The sequence below is a fragment of the Anomalospiza imberbis genome, chromosome 3 (genome assembly GCF_031753505.1).
Source record: "Anomalospiza imberbis isolate Cuckoo-Finch-1a 21T00152 chromosome 3, ASM3175350v1, whole genome shotgun sequence".
In the NCBI taxonomy this organism is placed as follows: domain Eukaryota; kingdom Metazoa; phylum Chordata; class Aves; order Passeriformes; family Viduidae; genus Anomalospiza; species Anomalospiza imberbis.
In genome coordinates this window covers 71179175-71201506 of record NC_089683.1, presented here as the reverse complement: position 1 = coordinate 71201506, position 22332 = coordinate 71179175, and the positions used below count along the sequence as shown (strand labels likewise).

Genomic DNA, 22332 nt, shown 5'->3' with positions numbered 1-22332 from the left:
ACTCGTGAGAGGGAGATATTTTGACATTGTTTCTGTTTGTTCCTGACTGTGGGTTTTCCCATCTCCTCCTTTCAAATTAAATGATATGTTATGTATTTCTTCTGGCAGGCTGCTTTTAGCATTCTGCTGTGGTCTAACACACCCAGCAGAGTTAAGTTCCCAAAGGGCTCAATTCCCCCACACCACTGTGCAGCTCCTTGGAAGCGTTCCCCCAGTTTCAGCTCATTTCTACCTTCTCTTTGCTGTCCATAGAGGAAGAGCTGGGCTTTTCCTGTCAACGCCTGGAGGTCTTGGGCCTCCCCCTGCTTTATATTCAGGATGAATGACACAATGGACGCACACCCCATCTTCGTCCATAGAATGGGAGAGTGAAAAACTAATTCATCCAAAGTGTTTAATACAAACAGGACTAAAGACAGATGAAAGGAATCCCAGATTTGCTGAATCTCTTCTTTCAGTCTGCTCTTCTTTCAGTCTGTACCTTCTTAGGCTGCCTGCAGGCGTTTGGTTGGGTTTGTTTTTTCATTTAAAAGCTGAGACAAATGCTTCTATTACAAACAGTTAGAAAGGCATCTGGATCAGTCACTTACAATGCCAAACCTCAGTTAGGATGGACTGCAAACTGTGGGGCGGCAAGTACCTCCTGCTACAGTACATTTAAATTCAGAAGGCTCTGTGACGCTTTCTTAGCGCACTACCAGCCAGCACAGCCTTTCAGCTACCACAAGGAGAAACACGCATAGGAAAATCCAGAGCTCCACAATGCAAATATTGCTTTTGGTTTAGTCATAAACAGAAAACAGTCACAGAGAACACTGTTGTGATTCACTCATTTCCAAAGCAAACACAGATTTCCTATTTAAGGAAGAGCAGATTTTTGGGGACCTCAATTAAAATTACTTGTTTGAAATTGAAATGAAGCAGCCAAAGCTCAGAAATTACAGATTACAAGTTCCTCCTCTAGCCCTTTTCTCCCCGTTGTGGGAAACCATTCTGTACAATGAAAGGAATTAGGGTCCCCTGTAAAAAAGAGTGCATGACCAGACAACTAAAAATAGGAATGCAGGATGCCCAAAGCAGAGTCTGGTATTTAATAACTGCCACTTGACTTTGTAAACCACCAGCTTCTTCCAGGGCAGTTCTCTCACTTCTGCAGAAAAAAAAAAAATCCTACTGTATTCAATATTCAGGCTGTATTCACCAGCCCTTTGCAAGATTTGAAATGGGGAAGAACATGCCCAGTCCACACAGAGATGTCTCTTGGTGCTGCTTGATGGAAGCCTGCTCTGCCTTCTTGCCCCTGCAGGCAGCAATCTGTTCAAGGGAAGGAGCAAAGAATGCCTTCCAAGGCAGAAGTTCAGTCTCAGCTCTCACACAACTTCCTTTGAATAGCCTTGGTTCATCCCCTTAAGAAATTCTGCATTCAGGTCAGCCCCTCTGGCACCTTTTACTCAGACTAGTGCCTGAGTGCCTGGGCACCGCTGTGGCCTGTAGCCCCACCGGAGCAACCCAGCTCCTTGTTGGCAGAAGGACCAAACCACGTACAGGAAGGGCACAATTCTGCAGCATAGTTTATCTAAAGCACACCGCCCTCATGGGTTACCTGGAGACACAAACAACCCTCTGGCAGCAGCACATCACCCCACGAAGTCTCCACTGGGCACACAGCAGATTACCTGCTCACACTTTGGTGTCCATGAGGCTTTTGTTATAGTTTGCATCAGATCCAGGCATCCTTATCTGGCTTGTGCTTGGTTCCCCTCTGGGAAACCCCTCTTGGATCCCCTCTTGTATCCTTGGATTCTCCCCTCCATCCTTAAGCAGGCTTGTAATTTGTGTGATTTCCCTGGCAGTCATTCCACACAGTCCAGTGGGGTTCAGCTCTCACAGGGCACAGCACTTGCCACATGTTTGAGCTGGTTTTGTCTCAGGTAAGTTCCTTTATTCACCCTATATGGCTTCTCTGTTCCAGGCCAAACAACGGAACAGCAATACACAAACTTCTAGTTTCTGTTCCCATAACAACTCCTCTACCACACACTCTGAAGACCAGAGAAAACTTCCTTACATACCATGTCTCTGAGGTCACAAAATAACCACAAATTTTGTCTTATTCTTGAAATAGGGTTATCCAGTGGGTTCAGAGAAGAGAGTGAGCCCATTTTTCTCCTATTTCCTACTATCTCCTTCTCTAGTATTGAGCAGTCTCTTCCACCAGTGATACTTTGAGGGTGAGGAGTACATAGATTTTTACTGAGGATGAGATAACCTAGGAGAAACCACCATTTCCACAGTCCTCTCCACCTCCAGTAACTGGCATTACTTTCCAGTTCAGTTTGCTGCTGCTTTCTTGGTCCAGGCCTGTCCAGGACTCAGGTAAGAAAGAGGTGCTGCTTTGCAGGATGCCAGCCTCTCCCTGAGGAGTGGAAGAAAGACGGGGAAAAAAGGATATTCCTCTTGAGAACTCAGCTGGCTCTCAACAGCAGTCTGTGAAAGACATTAGAGGCTGTGGAGCTCAGTCCCAGCTGAATTTAAAGACCTGTTGCAGCTGGCAGACATACTGGATCTATTCACAAAGTAAAACACTATTAACTGCAGTTAATTAACACTGAACAGCATTAGGCAATCTGCACGGAAAGGTCAATTTTCAGACACATTTAATTAATTAAACTGTGATTTTAGGGAACACAGAGATACCTCGACAGGTGGCACACTGCAATTTTTGAGCTCTGCTCTCAGATCCAAGTGCCAAATGGCACTTGCTGGCTGTGAATGATCCTGGCTCAACGTCAAAGAAAGTCTTCCCAAACCACTTTGCAACTATCCAGTTGTTCCCCATTCAACTTCCAGTTCATTCCTGTCTGCTAGGCCCCAGTCTTTTTACCTAGCTAGCACGTGGCTTGAGCATCCCTTCATATGCTTTCACCTGTTTCCAACATTTACTTTTCTTCTCCTGCCTGGTGATGGTGATGATAGAGAGGGACTCAGCAGTAAGGGGCAACTGCACAATGAAAAAGAAAATCCACCTCACAAAACTCCTGAAATTTAAGCGGGAAGATTTCTTTCTTCTGTTTGTTTCAAACCCCACACTGAACTAAGATAATCAGCAAAGATAAATTCTGGAAGTTAGACTGCAAGTCAAGTACCTATCCCTGACACAGCAGCACCACGGCTCACAATGGGGACACTGAAGGAGAAGATGAATACAAGAATATTTGCACAGATCTCTTGGAAGTTGAAGCAAGGCTAAGAACCACACATGCATGACCATGTATTCCTCAACAATCATCATAAACAACAAGAAATTAAAAGGCTGATAAACAAATTATCTTTCTTCCTTTCCAGTTGTTTTTCCTCACAATTTGCACTTGTTCTGAATAGGCATCTCATGAGGTACTACAATACCAAGCTGTTTCAGGTATTTACTGTTTTCTTTCCACATAACTTTGCTGAGGACACAAGAGTGTTATCTTCATCCTCACTCCACAGGAAGGAAAGTGAACATGAAGCATTCACCACAACCTGTCCAACATCCTATATGGAGTCTGTCACAGAGTCAAGACTTGAGCCCACACATGTTATTTCCTAGTCTAATCCTCCCACACTTAAGTGCATTCAAAGTGCCAGTCTGTTGCTTATTTTCTCACACTCAACCTTGTTGAAAAGTCACCTTGATTATACTCCGCTGTTCTAGTGTGACAGAGACCATCTCAGCACTGGCTTCTTGCACAGTTTGACACAGGTTATTTTTCATGGAAGGAGTCTTATTTTGGTTTTCGTTCTTTTGTTTGTTTGTTTCCCAAACAAGGTTTTTTGAGTTGAAAAATTTTAAGAACAACTCCAATTTTCATAGTTATGGAGGAAAATAAATAATCTGAAAACATAATAAAGCATTACTCAAAAGATCTGTGAACCAAGCAAACCACTCAACAAGCCTTCTTTCTGCAAGTCTTATGACACTGCAGAACATGGCTCCAAATTTCCTAACATCTAGATTTCAAAACAACATTCATATAATGATACAAAGAAGTACCAAGCTTTCAGACAGACAAGTATCTGTAGAAAGAGAAAGGTTCTCAAACTCTATGTCCTACTGTGGAATTGTGATAGATTAAAAAGATTGACAGGATTTAATGCTGGTTTTGTTGCTATTTAAATCATCATGGATCCTTACCTCGAAATTCGAGCCCTCTGAGCTGAAAGGTGACAAGGCCATTTCCAATTTCGATCAAGTGCACAAAGGCATTTAAATAATCCGATGCCAGAATAAAACAGTCTCCTGTGTTGTAGTTTCCCCAGCGGCCCAGGATCAAATCTCCACAAAGAGATTCCTGCAGAGATCTTGTCAAATGCTCATAAAAAATGGAGTTGAGATTATTGTCATCATTTCCTACAATGAGAGCAGCACACATTTGTAAAAAAAAAAAAAATTATACAAAGCCATTCTGCATTAAATTTTATGTTCTTTTTCATTCATACCTTAATTTGCTTCCTCTAGCTAGATGATATCTTCCTGATACTTTACACAAGCTACATTTCTTAGGTAGCCCTTCAAAGAATCAGGTTAATATGAGGAATATTGTAAATAAAAGATCACATTAGTGATAACACATATTTCAGACTCAGTCAAATAACCTCCGTGATTTACAACAGTAAGAATTTTTTCAGTCCCCTAAAAGTCTCTGCAATGCTAAGTTACTGTCTATATACTATTCTTAATGTACAGAAACAAAAAATCATTATTACTTTGGTACATGTAGTTAAATTTAAATGTTTTTTTCTGAGATTTTGAAATACTTTGGTCACACAGATACCAATAATTTTGTTGGGATTTTTTTCTTCTAGTCCTCCAGTAATTTTTCAAGGCTTTGTCCATGAAGAATCTGTTGGTAACTTAAGATGAAGATACTGATTTTAAAAGAGTTTACTCAGTATACTGAGTAAGCATGAAACATGCATCACCAGAATTGCTACCAATTTAAAAATAGTAGCTGTTCAATTACACATGGCTTGGACCAAATGCCCAGGTGAACAACACCCCATCACAGTCTAGAAGTGTCATCTCTTAAAGGTCTGTAGCCTTTAACTGGATTAAAAGGGGCACTTTATGATGGTGATTTGTGAAAGAGATTGAACCCTCCACAAATGCTATCATGGTGCCACACAATCCAAGTATTGTCCAATTACATAATCCATGGTATTGTCCTGTGCTTGTACTCTTTTACACAATATATGCTTGACATGAGAACTGCTTTCCTTTTCTGTTGTGCATCAGAGTCCCACCTTCAATACTCTTAAAAAGCTGGTGCACAAATACATGTACAAACCAACATCTTGCAGGTGTATTTGTATGCGTGGGAGTGTATGTGGATACTGACGCACAGGCAGTCATGCATTTTTATGTTTGTGTATATTTAGGAGGAGATGTAACATAGAGGAGAAAAAACCCATAAGATGAGGCTTGCAGAGGCTATGGCTTCCCCTACAAATTGCTCCTTGACACCAGAGGAGGAAAGGGCTTGTAACTACACTGCTCTTTGTGCCCGTGGCCATTACACACCCAGCCCTGGTACATTTGTCCATGTGTGCCCATGTCCACACAGACACACTCACCTGTGCACCTTCTGGAGTGTATTTGGTCAAAATTTAAGCAAGTAATAAAATGAGTCTTTTAAGCACATACACAAAAGAAATGCTTTTCTTCTGCTACAGGGTTTAAAACATAAATCACTTATTAGCCTATATAATAATGCTAAAGGACACTGCTATCAGATGACAAAATGGCCTTATGAAAAATCTTAGCTCCCTGCCTTAAATGATAAATAATTAAAAACCACCATTCATGCTTCAAACTATTAATACCTCTCTTGTCTTCTTGGACACCCTGGATTACATCCATTTCTGCTTGAAGACATGTATTTGTTCATGTTACTGATGTAATGGATAAGGACAAAAAGGATGGGGTGGGGGTAAACCAGCAATAATTAAAATCTAAATGTCTAACTTCACAATACAACCCCTGCCATCTCAGTGGCAAGATAAAATCGGCCACAGAACACTAAAGTGGAAGAACACATATTTGATAACTTGGTCTCTCTCATTGGGATGCAATTTTGCCATGAGACACTCGTATCAGTTCCCCCCAAAAAGGGCTCTGTCTCACCAGGCATTGAAGAGTGCCAGCTGATGTATCAGATGTTCTCCATGTCCACTGATGTGCCAAAAACTGCTCTCACTTCCCAGTCTCACTGGCCTAGGAAGTTGCTTTGCATGGCCAAGGATTGGTGCTCATTTAATGCACTGAGACCCAACAGAGCAGCCCACCATCTTTCCTACTTCTTCCTCTTGCAAGTTTTCCAACTTCCCTTCTCCCCCCTCTCAAAAAGATTTCTCTCTGGGGAAGAGGAGTTACCTGTTAGCCCAAACTGCTCAATGGTAGGGGCACCACTAACTTGCTTTTTTCCCCAAAACCTTTCCCTGTCCACAGTTGACCTCTGAGTCTAGCTAGGGTGCCTGCTGCACATTCCACACAAACACCAATGTTGTGATTAACCAAGCAATAGGCAGCCCAGCAGCTCTCTGTGTGATCAGCTACACATAACTGAGGAGTAAATTTATGTATCGGGTGACACAACTCAAACTGGTGCACTGCTACATTTAAAATGCTCTGGTTTGTACACACAACATTTAAACACTTTGCATCTCTTCAGCTTTCCCAGCAAAGCCTCACCAGTGTAAATACATCACATTTTGCAAATCAAGCAAGATACCCAAACTCCCAGGCCATACCTGCATCCTTTTCGATCTGAATTGCCAGTCTGGTGTTGGAATGGTCTGATCTTTTGGTGCTGGAAATAAAGACATGTTTACAGCCAATTCTTTTTATTAAATAAACAATTCTCACAATAAACACGTTTTTTGTTTAAATAAAATCCTTCATTTTGTATTTATATAATTAGGCAGTTCACCCTAGTCCATTCATCAGGCATATATAGTTATTTCAGGTCAGCACTGCTATTGATATTGTAGCTTATCAGCACACTCTTTCTGCCCATTTTCCTTCTTGTGGGGCACAGTCCATTCAGAATTTGGCATCTGACACAACACTCTGTACTTCAATAATTGAACTGGCTCCAGAAACAGATCAGCCAGGTGCCACCAAAACAGTGAGCAGAAAGACTATTTAAGCAGTCTTTCTTTCCTTCTAAGCCTTAAAGGAAACAGCTGGACTCAAGGAGTTTTCTTTGGGTAAAAACATTTCTGTGCATGTGTACCATCTACGGAAAAACAACAATAGAAAAGTACTTTACTTAGTTTCATATTTAGTTAGGCAGCAACAGGAGAGTCCCTGGTCATTCTTACTGCTTGAAAAAGAGCAAATTAGAGGGCCTTAGTTCATACAGGCACTAATCCTGTCACCCTTGTGAATGGCACATTCCCTATTCAGCATTTTCGCTGTAGCAGTGGAATATAAACAACACAGGAAAAATGATTACAAAAGAGAAAGCAACTAAAAAGGTAGATTGAATTGAGCTTTTATTACTAACTGTAACAAAAGACACTATTAAAGTCAGAAAATAAGGAATGAGTAAATCACTGTGGGCCAGCATGTGTTAAACAGAAGAGAATGATTGTTGTGGTGAGTAGGGATATTTAACACCAAGTCCAAAGCATCTCCCAAGCACCCAAAGGTCCTTGGGATAAAAGTGGAACTCTGGCTAATAAAAATGTTATAGTAAACAACAATTTCCCTGAAATACCACTCTGGCATGGGTATATAAGGATTTCAGGACATTTCATTGAAAATACTGCCTCAAAAGCCTTAACAGAAGATCTATCTATCAAATATGTAAATATGATCTCTCATTCCTTGGAAAATGAGATTAAATCAAAAACAGGAAAAGGCCCAAACAACAGTCAGCATAAGGTCACTTGTGACAGTGGCAAGGGCCTCATCTGTACGACAGCCTGCAAGCACAGGGCAGAAGAGCCACACCACCACTTTCCCTGCCATGGGATCCAAGGGAGACACCCAGGTGTGTCCCTCATGTGTCCTTGGTGGAACTGCAGTGAGATTGCCATGGCTGGGTGGGACTGGCTGGGGTCTGGCTCATGGTGTGGGGAGCACAGGGCCCAGAGGAGATTTTGAACAAGGTGGTGATTGGCCAGTCAACCCCCACAGCCCGAATTTAACTACTCACTGTGAAAACTGCAGATGTGCCCCAAGGAAGATGGCACCAAAGAGGGATCACTTATAAGGGAGGTTTTCAAACAGCATAAATAACTGAAAAAGGATAGTGTAAAGATAATGTTGTCTTTGAAACACAGCAGAGACTCAGTAGCGGTTTCCAGGACTTTGTGTATAAGTTCATGCTGAATCCAACTGGGAGAACGATGCCACTGACGTGTTACAAAGTCTTTTCATCCAGTCTCCACAGCCTCCCCAAAAAAGTTGTGGAAAACTGACCAACAGAAAAATTACAAGCAGGTTTCCATGTAGTAGACAGAAGAGGAACAGATTTGCTTTATTTCTACTCTCTACCAAAAGCAACTGATTTTTTTCCTTAAAAAGGCACGTTCTCTACTTTGCAAAAAGTATGATTGAGAAAATAAGAGTCTTAATTAAAATTATTTGTAATTAATAATTGTAAGTATATTATCTACATAGATTAACATTTTTTTGGAGGTATTATTTATCTTCCTGCTTCTGGATGGCTCAGCTCATTGCAACTGCAATTATCATTTCCTATTCAACAGAAAATGGCACTGGGGGGAAGTAACTTCTAAGCAGTTCAGAATATAAAGAATCATTTTACTTTAAAAAGGTTGTCACAATTTTTCACCCTGATATATACCTGCATATGCAAGAGTAAGCATAAACATTAGGTTGTGGAATTTAATCAATTTTCTATTCTCAGCAGAGAAACACTGCTGATTTCCAAATGTGTATGTTTTAAGATTATGAGATTCTTCATTAACTTTCAGTGCCTCTGAAATCAGTGTGGTAGTGTAAGGTAAAAGTTAATACTATTCTTTACCCCAGTTTCTCACCATTTCTGTTGTGGAGGCATACTGAGACCCACAAAAACAGCCAATACTTCAGAAAATTCTAATTTCCTAATAAACAGGAATCCTTTTGCCCAGCATGCAGCTCTGGGTCTATTTCTTTCCCCTGCCCCCCTTATTTTTTTTCTTTTGACAGAAAGATGCATTAAACAATCAGGGAAAATCACAAATGCTTTGGGACACTGCAATTCAGATGATGCAGCCTGACTAGGAAGTAGAACGGCTCTCACAAACGAAAAAACCCAACCAAAACAAAACAAAACCAGGCTCCATTAAGGCTTTGTTTAAGCAGCTAAAACATGAGCTCTGGGACATGAGACAAGAATTTACCTTTTCAAACACAACTAGAACTCAAATCTTTATACAGCTATTATGAGGTATAATTTTATTTCATTTTTTAAGACCAAGGGTAATATAGACAGTTTATAAAGCAAACTTCAATGCTGAAATTCAGCTTAGTTGAATAAATGCCATCCAGTAATCAATTCTGGGTTTTAAAATTCTTCTACAATTATTAGTAACCAAAGCTGTGTTTGTATCTTCTTGAAAGCAATGGGAATTTGCATTGGATTAAACTATAATCCACTACACCTAACAAACCAGCAACACCTTTACTTCTCAACCAGGACCTCTCACTGTGAACTTTTGGGATTAGTAGGTGATTTGGGCTTTCCTCCAGTGGCCTCTTACTTTATATTTGGTTGTTACCACTCATCCAATGTGATAATTAGCTCAGTAATTGAATTTCTTCCTGAATTGCATTATTCTATGCAAACCAAGCAGAGTTCCTCCAGCAATTACCCTAGAGAAAAAGTGATTATGTTGGACTGTCTTCAGCTGAGTCTTCAGCAATTTCAAAGTCAACATCCTGCTTAGTTCCTGAAATATCTATCTCATGCTCTTTTAATTCCCCATTTACATGGACACTGAGATAACCCACTAGTTTGTTTAGCACTGTTCATGTCATTTAAAATATTGCTTCCTTTTGCAAAAAAATTAGGTCACTTCCTATATTCTCTGTCCCAAACATACTGCCCAGAAAGATTTTCTTCTCCCACTTAGTTTCCCAATTTCCTTAGAAAGATAGAAAAAAGGCTGAGGGGGATCAAGGCAGTCTGGGGAATATACATATTGAGAATCAGGTATATTGAGGAAAATAAATAAATCATTGCTGATTTGATGATGCTAAATAAATCATTATTTCCAGAAGATCAAAATGAAATTCCAGCTGTTCTATCTGCCCTGCGGCTGCTGAGTTTTCCCCCAAAACATGAATTCAAGATTTCCAGGATTCCTGCTGTGTAGAAGAGGATCTCTACTTTGAAAGAGAACAAAACAAAGAGACTGCATCTCCCAGTTTCCCTCTGGGAGATGCAGAGATGCCTTTCTAGGGTTGATCCAAAGTTTTTCTTTGTTTGTGTCCAATGAATTTTAATCCACTCTTCGATGACATCTAACAGGCAAATTTAAAAGAGAGAAACTTAACTGTGCTGCAGCCCTATGATTATTCATGGGAATCTGGAAAAAAAATCGTCAGTATTTTCATGTGAATGCCTAATACTGCTGGCTCCACAAACAAAGGCTTAGCACAAAAAAAAAAAAAGTAGCAGTTGTCTACAATGTGAGGCAGGAGGAGAACGACGTGGCAGAATAAGCAGGCACCCATCCGTATTTGAAGGATACCAAAGGTAAAAACAATAACACTAATTGGAAAGGGAAGGATACTGAAGTAGTTTTAAATCAGTTTCATCTAAAAGACAGAATTATTTCTGTGTGGTTTTAACAGCAAGGGCTAACAGCCCCTTCATGTATGCCCCTGTCCAGGTTTTCTGGGAAGCCTTCCCGATCACGCACTCTGATTTTTTTTTTTTTTAATGCTTTCTTCTTTCTCTCCTTCCCGGACTGGGCCATTGTTTCATCTAACAGCAATAAAGAGTGCCTTTGATTGCACACGAGGAAACCAGGGCAGGGCTAAGGTATAAACAGTCCCAGTTGTTAAAGACAGCACTGCTGAAGTATCCTTCCAAAACAGAGAAAGGTCTTATTATCAATACTACTTCCTGTTCTTAGAGCATCTTTATTTTCTTAAAAAGGTTTTTATAACTGATTTTGAGGCTTCTTGGGTTTGTTTGGGTTTTTTGTTTGTTTTTGTAATGTTTTTGAGGTTTTGGTTTGTTTTTTGGCTGCTGTTGTTTAAGTGGGTGTTAAAACCAGAGTCATCTGCTGAGATGAATCAGCATGTTTATTTGGCATATTCCAACACTTGTCAGGAAATTTCTGTATTTTTGATCTTGTACAGCAAGGGGATGAAAATGTGAGGTGTGAACTCGAGATCAAAAGCTGAGTGCCCAAACATAGGTTAAACAGCCCACTTTAGTGCTCTGACATTCAAAGGTTTAGCTGGAGAAATTACCTCTTATTTGTAAGCCAGGTGATTTAAGCATCTGTGTGCTTTAAAATACTCAATAATGCTTTACTAAAATGTCATCAATATTTCTGCTTTTGTCTTATTTAATTTCTTTCCCCTTGTCTAAATGTGCTTTTTCTTTTAAAAGACATTTAATTACTGTCTTCAGATTATTTTTTACTATGCAATAGAAGAAGTTTTGTAAGTGGAAAGATTATGCAACTACACAGAGGATTTTTGTATGCACTCTTGAGGATGTAAAAAAGGTCAGGTTCCTAATGTTCCTCTGAGGATGGGGTTTAGCACAGGACTCTGCTTCACAGCTGGACCTGGCTGTCTGCAGCTGAAAGAAATGGTTTTAATTTAAAAGCAAATGTGCTAATGACATTGCACAAAAACAGGTATCTGAAATAGTACATATGAGTATTATTCTTCTGTTGTTCCCATCATGAGCCAACACAAAGATTATAGGAAAGGTACTACACTGAGCCCAGCCCTAGGCAAAGAGCTCCACAGGACTGATTCACCTGGGCTCTGCACTGATGGGCCTAAGAGTGAAGCAGCAAAAGCCTGAGAAACTGCAAGGAGTTGGAGAGTAGAAAGGAGGTGATGAGAAATGTCCTGGTGAAATTTTCACCAGAGAGAGTGAGAACAGATGGAGGTGAAAAAAAAAAAAAACAAGACCAAAACAAATGTTGGGAGCTGCTTCAGCAAATGAGGCCAAGATGTTTTTCTCCTTTACTCCAGACAAAGAGAGAAACATTGTTTAAACATCATAAAAGGACGAAAGGATAACAAGGTATTTCAGAATTCATTCTTGATATTCTTTACTGCAGATAACAAAGTGTTTTCATGCTTTTTCAGTGTGCAATATTAAAATAGCATATACTCAAGATATTTTAATTCTCACTTTCAGACTCAATGTGACTGCTTAATAATAAAATTCGAAGGAAGAGATGGCAAGAAAGTATGAGGAAATACAAGACTAAGACAAAGACTGGTCTTCCAAAGACAGCCTGTATCAGAAATACTAGCTTAGTTCACTAAAGGGCTCTCCTTACCCATATTTCTCACCAAAAGATGAAAGGAGGCAAAACAGAAGCTAACCAAGCCGTTCCAGTGCTGCAAACATGCAAATGCAGCATCAGTGACACTACACTGAAGAACAACAAAAATCTTAGTGCTACTTGCAGTTGTACAAAATCCAGTCTAAAAGAGGGATAACTTTCAATACCTCTGTTTTTTTGTTTTTTTTTTACTGCAAGAACTGTTGAGAATGTTAATAATTTACAGCATTCATCTTGGTATCCTCTACAGTAATCTTCAGACTGAAAACATCTCTGATATTTTGAGAGCAAACACTGCTAGTCAAAGGACTTTAAAAGAAAAAAAATCCCACTAGCTTTCATCCAGTATTTACCTAGTCCCAACTAGCACCAAGTTTCAGAGGCAATTCTCAGTGGCAATGGCGACACAATTCTGCATTTTGCACTATCTCAGAAAGAAGAGATGGTTTGCATTTTGCTCTTACAAGCCCCAAGGCAACCTGGGTCCAGCGCATACCTTTGTATATCAGGAGACAATCAAGACCCAAGCATGCTGCAGCATGAACTGTTCCCTGTCACTGCCTGTGCACAATGTAACACCTCAGTTAGAATGGTTACACTCGCTGAACATCTATCTCCTCCTGGATCTCAGCTTTACCAGTTTTCACATTTTGACAAAAGTGGCTTGAATAAGCATTTCCTTGAATGTAAGGTTTAGATTTAGTACTCCGAACCTCAGCTTGCCCCTAAATGTTCATTTCAGTTAAATCCAACACAGGACGTGATCTACATTATCCAAGTGAATGGATGAACACTTGCTGAGAACACTTATTCTTATGGAAATTCAGACAACCCATTTCAAGGGGTTTCAAAATATTCGACATGACAGAAATTTCATGAGTTAACTCGATCTCATTAGATTTACATAATTTGGAAGCTAATTATTAGATGAACAGCATTATAAAACTTCAGTGCTACTGTATAGCCACTTAAAACATTAAATGTTTAATGTACACCCTTAAAACATTACATGGGCCTCATTTCTGATGGGAGTCCATTATTGTTTGTTACATCCTGTTGCTGCCTTCCTTTCCAAATATATATTTAAAAGCCCTCCTCTATCATGCTCATGATTTCTTCTCCTTCTTAGGTCTGAGTTCCTGCTTACCCAAGTCTGTTGGGTTAGCCCCTCAGAATTTTCATTGCATGCCTTTTCCTTTCTGCCCACCCACCCCTTTCCCTTTCCATTTATGCCACTTATGGTTTTGATCTCTACTTGTGTTCCTCCTGATCTCAGCATGCATTCCCTTTCTGATGTCTCCCTTCTGTCTTTACTCTGTCCTCTTAGAATGATTCAGTGAACTGGAGTTGTGACTGCATCTTTAACTCGGCAGGGAACTACAGATACTGAATCAGAATACATTCCCAATTAATTATCACACATATGGCTCCTATTCAATTAGCCTCAATTTGTTTTATTGACTGCCAGGGGCAAAAATTTGAGAAAAAGATGTTACCAGTTAAAGAGAGATTGCCAAACAGTTAAACTACATCTTTGAATTTTGTATAGCCTCCCTTGAGTGCAAAACTCCAGGCAACTCAGAAAACACTTATTTTAATATCAAACCTACTTGATTAAAGATACCTGGTTTTCCTTGCCCATTCTTTCTCACGTTTTCCCAGCTAGGAGTGACTCCCCACGTGGAGTTAAGCGATGATGTGAGGACTGGGTCAGAGAGCAGGTGTGCACAGCTCTGTGCTACAGCAGGTAGCCAAAGGGGCACACATGGTCCCTTGCTCTAGAGGAGATCACAGCTCAAGACACTGAAGGGAAGGGAGTTTCTAGCAGGGCTTCTTTTAGCTTGGGGCTGTACCTGAAGCAACACCCCCCGCACCTGAATGCTGTGGGCTTTGTCACTCTGCAAAGCCCTACACTGAAAGGAATTAAAGACTCCCAAACCAGGTAAGTGGTGCAGGTACAGGCCCGTGGGCAGTACTGGTGGTGTGCAAAACAGAGAGTGGTCACACACTACTGCAGGGAGCAGACAGGGAAAGGTCTTGAGAAGACAGTCAGATGAATAAGTCTAATGAATAACATGTAATTTCAGAGAGCTCATGAAGAACTAAGGCTGAAGTACACACAAAGATGTTCTTTGTTCTTCAAACGTTTTGGTTTTCTCTATTCTCTCCCCCAGTGCCAGAACCATGGCCACAAATGCCCCCGGAGAACAGGGCATAACTTCCCAAAGACCTGTTTATACCCATTGTTTAAAGAAAGGAGTACATTTTTCAAAAAAAAAAAAAAAAAAAAAACACCTCTATTGGGAAATCTGCCAACCTTAAGAGAAGAAAAACAAAGGAAAATTGGCAGCAGCTTGCTAATATTTCAGCTTTTGCACTGCTGCCAGCCAGGGACTGCCACTTAAAACTGCATCAATGCTATACTCAAGGATACCAAGTCAGGCCTAAACATCCCTCAGTATAGGCTGTAATATACCAGGCTGGGCTCTCACAGAACTAAGCACCTTTGAAATTTCCAGAAAGACAGATTCACCAAATTCTACGTGCTTTGTAAATAGGATTGGTAAGCTTTTCTGATTTGGAGGCAACAATCCAAAAATAAAGGCCAAAATCTGTCCATTCATTGGTCCTATTTGTTTTGACTTGTAAGTCCCATGCACTAATAAGCACTCATTTCAGGTTTATCTGCACACTGATACTTATTTATACTATTTTGAAGAGTTCTAAATTAACTCAACTCTCAATAAAAGCCTGAAGGAGCCCTGAGGCCAACTCAGTGAAGACCTCTCTAAGAAGAACCACAGTCACCAAAGGGACCAGCATTCATCAGTTAGTAATAGCTGTGAACAAAGGCACTAGTACCTCAGTTCATTTTAGAGCAAACAGAAATACAGTGCTTCTTTCTAGTCAGTTCATAAAAACAGTACAGAAATAGAGTCAGCCAGAGAGAAACACAAAAATTTGCAGAGAAATCAGTTTGGAAGAAACTAAAATAATTGCAATGAACAGTAAAACAAGGCTACAATGTGGCTTTCAGACCAGGTAGCTGGAAATATTCAAGAAAGTTTGAGCCCTAAGTAAGTTTGAACGCTTAAGTAGGGCAGTGACAGTAGTTAGAACATAACATATGAGATAATATTTGACAAAATAAGGCAAACACTGTGTCCTGTCAATTAGGGGGAAAAAGGAGGAAAAATGCTAAAGTTATGCTATTCACTATATATCGAAGTCCAAACCATTACTGAGCTATAAACGTCTGCTGCAGTTGTTCCTCTGTAAACATCACTACTATGGAGGTCTAAAAACATGTGAAAATCAAACAAGACAGCAAGAAAAAGACTAAGAAAAAAAGAAATCCAGTCTTAAAAAGAACAGCTTGAAAAGTCTGAGTGTGCAGATCCCAAACAAGGCCCATGGACAGTTATGGGTGAATGATATTTTGTGTTTGGAGCAGGGGTTTTAACAGCTGCAACAGATGAGCAGGCTCACAAGGAAACCAGAGGCACCAGCATGTGTTAAAAATAAGCATTTGGAAGTGGAAGGGCTGATATTTTATGTGGAAAAAGGGAGGGAGCAGACAGGTACTTTTCACAGCTCCTTTTCCCACACATGTGCATAATGTGAGGTCAACCAGAATTACGTGTACACTGGGAAAACTCTTCCCATTCCACCTGCAGGCGGTCTGTGATGGGCAGGTCAAGTGAGCTAGCAGGAAAAAAAGAAGAAAAAGCCATCTGCACTACATCTGAAGCAGGGCAGGTTTTCCTCGCCCTCCATTTCCAGCTGTATTAACCCTACAGGTGGTTATTTTCCAGACCACAATGACTGGAACAATAACACAGTGATACACTTTTTAAAGAGATGGAGAAAAGAAAGGCTTGCTCACATAGTCCCAAACACAGAGAGGCATCCTGTAATGCCAGTCTGAGATAACTGGCAATTTAATCACAGCCTCTTTAGAGACACCTAATTAATTCAGTTACACCGCACTGTAATTCATTCAAGGCACTTCAAAGCAAATGCAAGCTGTGCCTTACCCAAAAATAGGCACTGAACCAGAAGAGTAGAAACAGGAAGGTACAGGAGAGACAAGCAGCTTGTAAACAGTGAAATCTCCAGATTCCTGGTGGCAGTTTGCTGTTTGTGGGGACAAGTCACAGCTGCAGCAGAGAACAAACAGGCTGTTCCATGTGATCCAGCTGTTAGACCCACTGGGGAATAAAAGTAAACTTCCTACTCTGTTCTGTCATTGTCATATCCAAGATACAAAGGAAGATAAGAGGAAGGGAGGAGAAGGACAGAGTCAGGCCGCAGTGTGACAAAGTATTTGAGAAAAAAAAGCAAAAGCAGAGGAATTGAACAATAGCATTTGGACAAACACTTTAAGCTTTAAAGTGCCTATACATTAAACAAGATTTACTGCTATTTCCTTTTCTCTCTCTCTGATATCTACAGCCTAATCATTCCAACAGCTGTAAAAATAGGGACTAAAAGAGCAGTCTTCAAACTGAGAAGTGGGACCCAGGCCAATGGCTGGACAAAACCAGTGTCATGGCAAACTTTCCTTTGTAAAAAAACAAATTCAAAAATAACAGAGAGAGGGAGAGAGAGAAAAATTCTCATAGTTGAATTCCCACAAGGTAACCAGCTTATGAGCAGCAGCCCAGCTTCTCATTTTACACCCCTCTCTTTTCAACAACAAAGACAGCAAAAGCTGCAAAACTGTGATTGCAAGAGTTCTTCTTTCTCGTTAACTTTCCTTAATGTGTTATTTTTTCTTCTTCTTAGTCACCCTTCCTTTTCTCCTCTGAAGGATCCCTGACCTCAGTGATGTATTGGTGTAGTAGGCTCTGCCTGCAGTGAGTACCAAAGGGCACACTAAAAACAAACAGCATCTGCTGACTGCAGGGAAGAACACCCATGCTCTGCACACACACCACAAGAGCCCAAACAGGCACAGCATGAGACCTGAATTTTGAAGAGCCTGTTAGGAATTTCACAGTTTGCTTACTAGCAAAATGAATCACTTTTTCTTTTTTTATCCACTTGAGTCCTTCAGCTCCTTGAAAAAATACACATAATTTTAATTTGTCAAGACTTTCAGTTCCAGCTTGCATCATCTAAAATAGAAGAAGCTCAGTCAAAGAAACCTGAGGATTCAAACTCCTCTTTAGCCAACAGATAAAGTGGGACTAAGAGAAACCTGGAAACACAAGATACATGTGTGTGCACTCAGAAAACACTAGGTAGGGACAACTAAACCAACAGGAACAGATGGATCAGTTCCTGTTGGAACAGTTCCTTTAAGGAACAGATGGATCAGTTGCTCAGCACTCAGACTACTGGCCTAGTAGCCCTGTTCTATTAATAAACATGGTACTCTGTACTTGCTAAAGTTCAAAGTTTCAACTTTGGATTCACTCTACCAAAAAACAACTGGATTTTTTTTTTGTCCTCATCTAATTTCAGTCTGTTGGCCCAAACGAGATGCAAAAAAATTCCTTCCTTAAGTGAAACAGGAATGAAGTATGCTTGACAACAGAAAAGTGTGCAGATACTGATTACAATAAGTACAGAAATAACAATCTAAGAAAACAATCTAATTTATGACTTGAAAGAAAAACAATTTTGATACTTAGACTGCTTGTCAAAGTTGTTTTCAGTTATTCCAATTAAGTAATTAAATTATTAAAAAAAGTAACCCTGGAACTGACAATATCTAACTTCACGTAAGTGTAAATGAATTATTTGTAGCTAATATATGAGAATTTAATGTAGTCATCAATACAGCAAGAAAGTGTTTGAAAATGAGTATGTGAAGCAGGCAGTAAAAAAAAAAGCTATATAAAATACATTGAAGGTAGCTTTCCCCTGGGCAAAGTTCCTGTCAACAAGCAGTGAGTAGGGAAACAGCAAAAAAAAAAAAATCTCCAAGATCTTCTGCTTTGTATGAACTCAGACAACACTGCAGTGAACCTGTTACTTTCTAGAAATACCCTGAGCTGGGGAAACTGTCAATGCACTCCAAAAAAGAAATCTGTACAGCAACTTCTCCATGTGTTTGTTCTGTTTTGTCTAATATAACCTTAAAAATCAGTGCACAATTGGCTGTAAGAACTGCAGCCCAAAGACAGCAGATGTGCAGGAGCCAGAACAATTTTCCATTCTAGCTCAAGTTCCCAATCCTATCTAACTCCACAGCTCAAAAAGAAAGCAATTATGCTACCCCTTGAAATTTTTACATGTTGAAAGAGCAAAATTCAAAGCAAAAAGGCAAAGTCAATTCAGTTCATTCAATTATTTGAAGTATTTTATAGAAAATCTCCTTATTCTTAATACTAAATTGCTCCCCTTCATTGCCTTTTTCTGTTTTTTCACAGTGTCCTTTTAATAAACCAGGAATTTTTCAGTCCAACTCTCACTCGTTCTGGTTAGTTCCTCATGTGAAATGGAAGTAAGGCAAAGGAGAAGCAGAAGTATTAGAGACAAAATGAATACAAATTTAGGACTCATTCCATGTACATATTCTGAGATGCCACAGGTTCAGGAAAAGACTTATTTCCCTTCAACGACAAACCTGAAACTTCTACAAGGCTGTTTCCTACTTCTGAAAGGTTTTCAAGAGGCAAGGTTGTGGTATTTGTTTTAAGTGAGGTCACAGAAGATTTCTAACAAGCAAAAAAAGTACAGGTTTTTGCAAAGAATAACATATGCCTTCTGGTTGAAAACAAAGTTGTAGTTGCTGCTTATTCTAAAAGGACAAGCGGTGGTGGATTAAAGTATTAAAAGGGTTTGGTTTTCTGCACTTGAGGTTTTATAGTTCATGTATAATTACCTTGCTTTGCAAAACTATTCGCATCAAGTTCTTCCCTTAGTGGGAATCACAGATGGTCACTACTGATGAAAACAAGTCACACACACACCGTTGTTAAATATTGAGTATCAACCATTTTTAGATACTTCCTGTGAATATCCACTGTTCATTTTGAATCAAAAGATTAGACAAACCATAAGCAAATATAAATTACTCCATTTCCCTTGACTATAACCTAAAGGCTTGACACTAACCTAACTATATGGCAGTGATGTGCCTTCAACAGAGGTTGGCTCTCTAACTGGTACCTAGAAAGGGAACTGCATGCCTTCAAAATGCTCTGATGAAGTAAAATGTAGCAAATGTTAAAATCCTCACTTCCTACATAATACTGTTCAAAGTTTCCATCCAAAAATGTATAGCTGTCTGTGGGATCAGTGGTAGCTTCCTGCCTTCCCATAACTGCCCTCCACTTCGCTCCCTTGAAAGAATTAAACTGCTGACCCAGTAAAAAAGATGTGAGAGAGAATTTTAAGATCTAGTCCCAGTGTACAAAATTCAGTTCCTCTCGAAAGGTCTCCACAAATCTCATCACATTCAGAAATGAATACAAAACCTCGTTATATAACTTGGCTTTGTCTGACTAATTTCTTTATAGATGAGTACACATTCACTCACTGACACAAGTTAAAATGCAATAAAAGAAAACTCTTCAAACTAAGATACACCAGCAGCACCAATGCAAGAGGCATGCTAAGTGTGTGGCCCTTCTCACTGGTGAGGCCAAGCCCAGACTCGGCCAATGCAATTTTCCCTTTCTATCACAGTTCTGCAGCTGCAGAGTTACCTGCTGCATCCCAGAGGGTAGGAGTTTATCAGCCTAGTTAGTATAAAATGTATTTATGCAGTCTGACTGCTAGTGCCAAAGGCTTCACAGATTTATTTGCTAACACTAGCTAGCAAGACAAAAAAGGCTGACAACTGGGAGTTTTACTGCTTTTTTCTTTTTTACAGCTTCGTTACTGTGTGTCTGTACAACAAATGCAACATGACACCTCATCTGCAACATACTGATAATTGCTTAAGTACATTTTCAGAAATAGCCAAATAACCATGGGAAAGTAAAACACCAGAAACAAGATTCAAAGATTAACCTCTATGCCCTAATTTAAGGATTACCTTTGGAAACAAAAAATACCACCAGAAATGAAACTAATGAGAGCAAAACCTTTACAAATAACAAGGGAAGAAATTTGTGAATAGTCTTACTTGTAGTTTTTCTCCCAGAACTTGATTGGTCGTGCGTACGATGCGATGAAGATGACACTACCCAGAAAAGGACTGAGCGGTGTAGAAAAGACTGAAGCAGCCAGAGTTTGAAAAAAAAGCATAGCAGAGTCTGAAAATTGCAAGTTAAGTTAACACGAAAAGGGAGGGAGGCAGGCAGTGCCAAATCAGCCACTACCAGCACGTAGTCGGTGGCTCTTCAATGCTACAGTTTTACTATTGGGGTGACCCCATCTAATCTCTGCCCGAGGACAGATGCTAGGCATAGGTAGTGCAGCAAACACTCTTTTCCAGCTACCTAAGCTACGTTCTGTAACATAAAAGTGCCTTTCCAGAGTCTGACACAGAGTTTAAAACACACACACATGAGGGAAAAAAACAATCTCTTGGAAATTATTTGTTCTCCACACTGGACTCTTGCTTTCACCGTGTCCAGTGTTCCATTCTGTGGGATTCTGCTTGTTTTGGAATGATCTGGTAGGTGCAGAAACTATGCCTCTATACTCCAACCTCCTGGTTCAAAGTCATGCTTTCACATTGATTCTTACTGAGAATTTACTATTCCATGCTAGCCGAAAGCTAAAAAATGATCCGCATTTCATACTTTTTGAAATATGTAAGAAATGAGAAGGTGAGGACAGGGGAATAATATGTATCACACATAAACATCATAACAAATGCCTGAATCCATAGTTTACTTCAAATGTAAAGTCATATTTCAGGCTGCCGGAAAGCAAGTTAGGAGATGGATAAAGATACTGAAAAAGATGCAAATTAAAAGGAACATAAATAAAATGTTAGGTTTAAATTCTTCATTAATTCATACCACATCCATGAAATTTAAGAAAAAATACTTTTAAACTCGCATAAGAGACCAGTTGTCATTCCTTACACCTCTCTTGGGAGGGAGCTGCAAAGTAAAGAAGCCATGAACTAAAGGAACCACTACCAATGGACCGTGATCAAGCACATCTCAAACTAAATTTCAGGTAAAATCACCCAATAACCAGAGGCTTTTAGCTTACCCTCTTATAGCAATATACTGTACGTGTGTCCCACAATCCCTGAGACTTCACAAAAAACCCATTTTAACAAAAGTAGCATCATTCTTGGTACAGAATTTCCATAGAATTGCTAGCTAGCCATGCTTTCAAAGCCATTTGCAAAATCTAGAAACAAATATTTGCCAAAAGATACCTTTCAAATCTCTCAACCTTTCTAAAAGACAGTGGTCTGGAATGGTGTCTTTGTGCATTAGAGAGATTGAAAAATGAGCTGCTCTGAGAGTCTAAAGTTTAAAAAAGTGACACAAAGCACAGAGCAGAAAGCAAGTGCATCAAAAAAGCTGAACTGTCACATTACATTGCAGTCATAACCAAGCACTGGCTGTGAAAGATGAACAAGTATTTACAAGTGTCAGATAAGGGAAGGAGGCATGGGAGCTGAAGAGAGGAAGAGAGAACAAAGAGGACAGATAAGGGCAGCAAACCAAGTTTTTTAAAGTTGGTACTAATATAATGATTGATTTAAAAATTGCCACCATCATGATCTAAGACATTTCGCACACCACTGTGAACTGTTTGTGTCTTAGACATAACCCGTAGCAATGGGGGCTTTTTTTCTCAGAAGACATAATGCTCTACTAAATGGACAGTAGAAGACACTACCCATTTGATTTGTGAAAAGTGATT

At 39.8% G+C, this 22332-nt stretch overlaps 1 protein-coding gene across 3 annotated transcripts in view; it reads right to left on the bottom strand.

Moving 5' to 3' along the window:
• Positions 1-22332, bottom strand: part of PCNX2 (pecanex 2) — a 151585-nt gene that overhangs the window by 34282 nt on the left and 94971 nt on the right. For all 3 annotated transcript variants that reach the window (XR_010997378.1, XM_068185061.1, XM_068185062.1), the window contains 3 exons: positions 20624-20753; positions 6790-6848; positions 4175-4390 (listed from right to left, as the gene is read on the bottom strand). Coding sequence is in view for 2 of the 3 variants with exons in the window: in XM_068185061.1 (XP_068041162.1) it covers positions 4175-4390; positions 6790-6848; positions 20624-20753 (405 nt within the window). In the remaining variant the exon portion in view is untranslated. The remainder of the gene's footprint in view (positions 1-4174; positions 4391-6789; positions 6849-20623; positions 20754-22332) is intronic.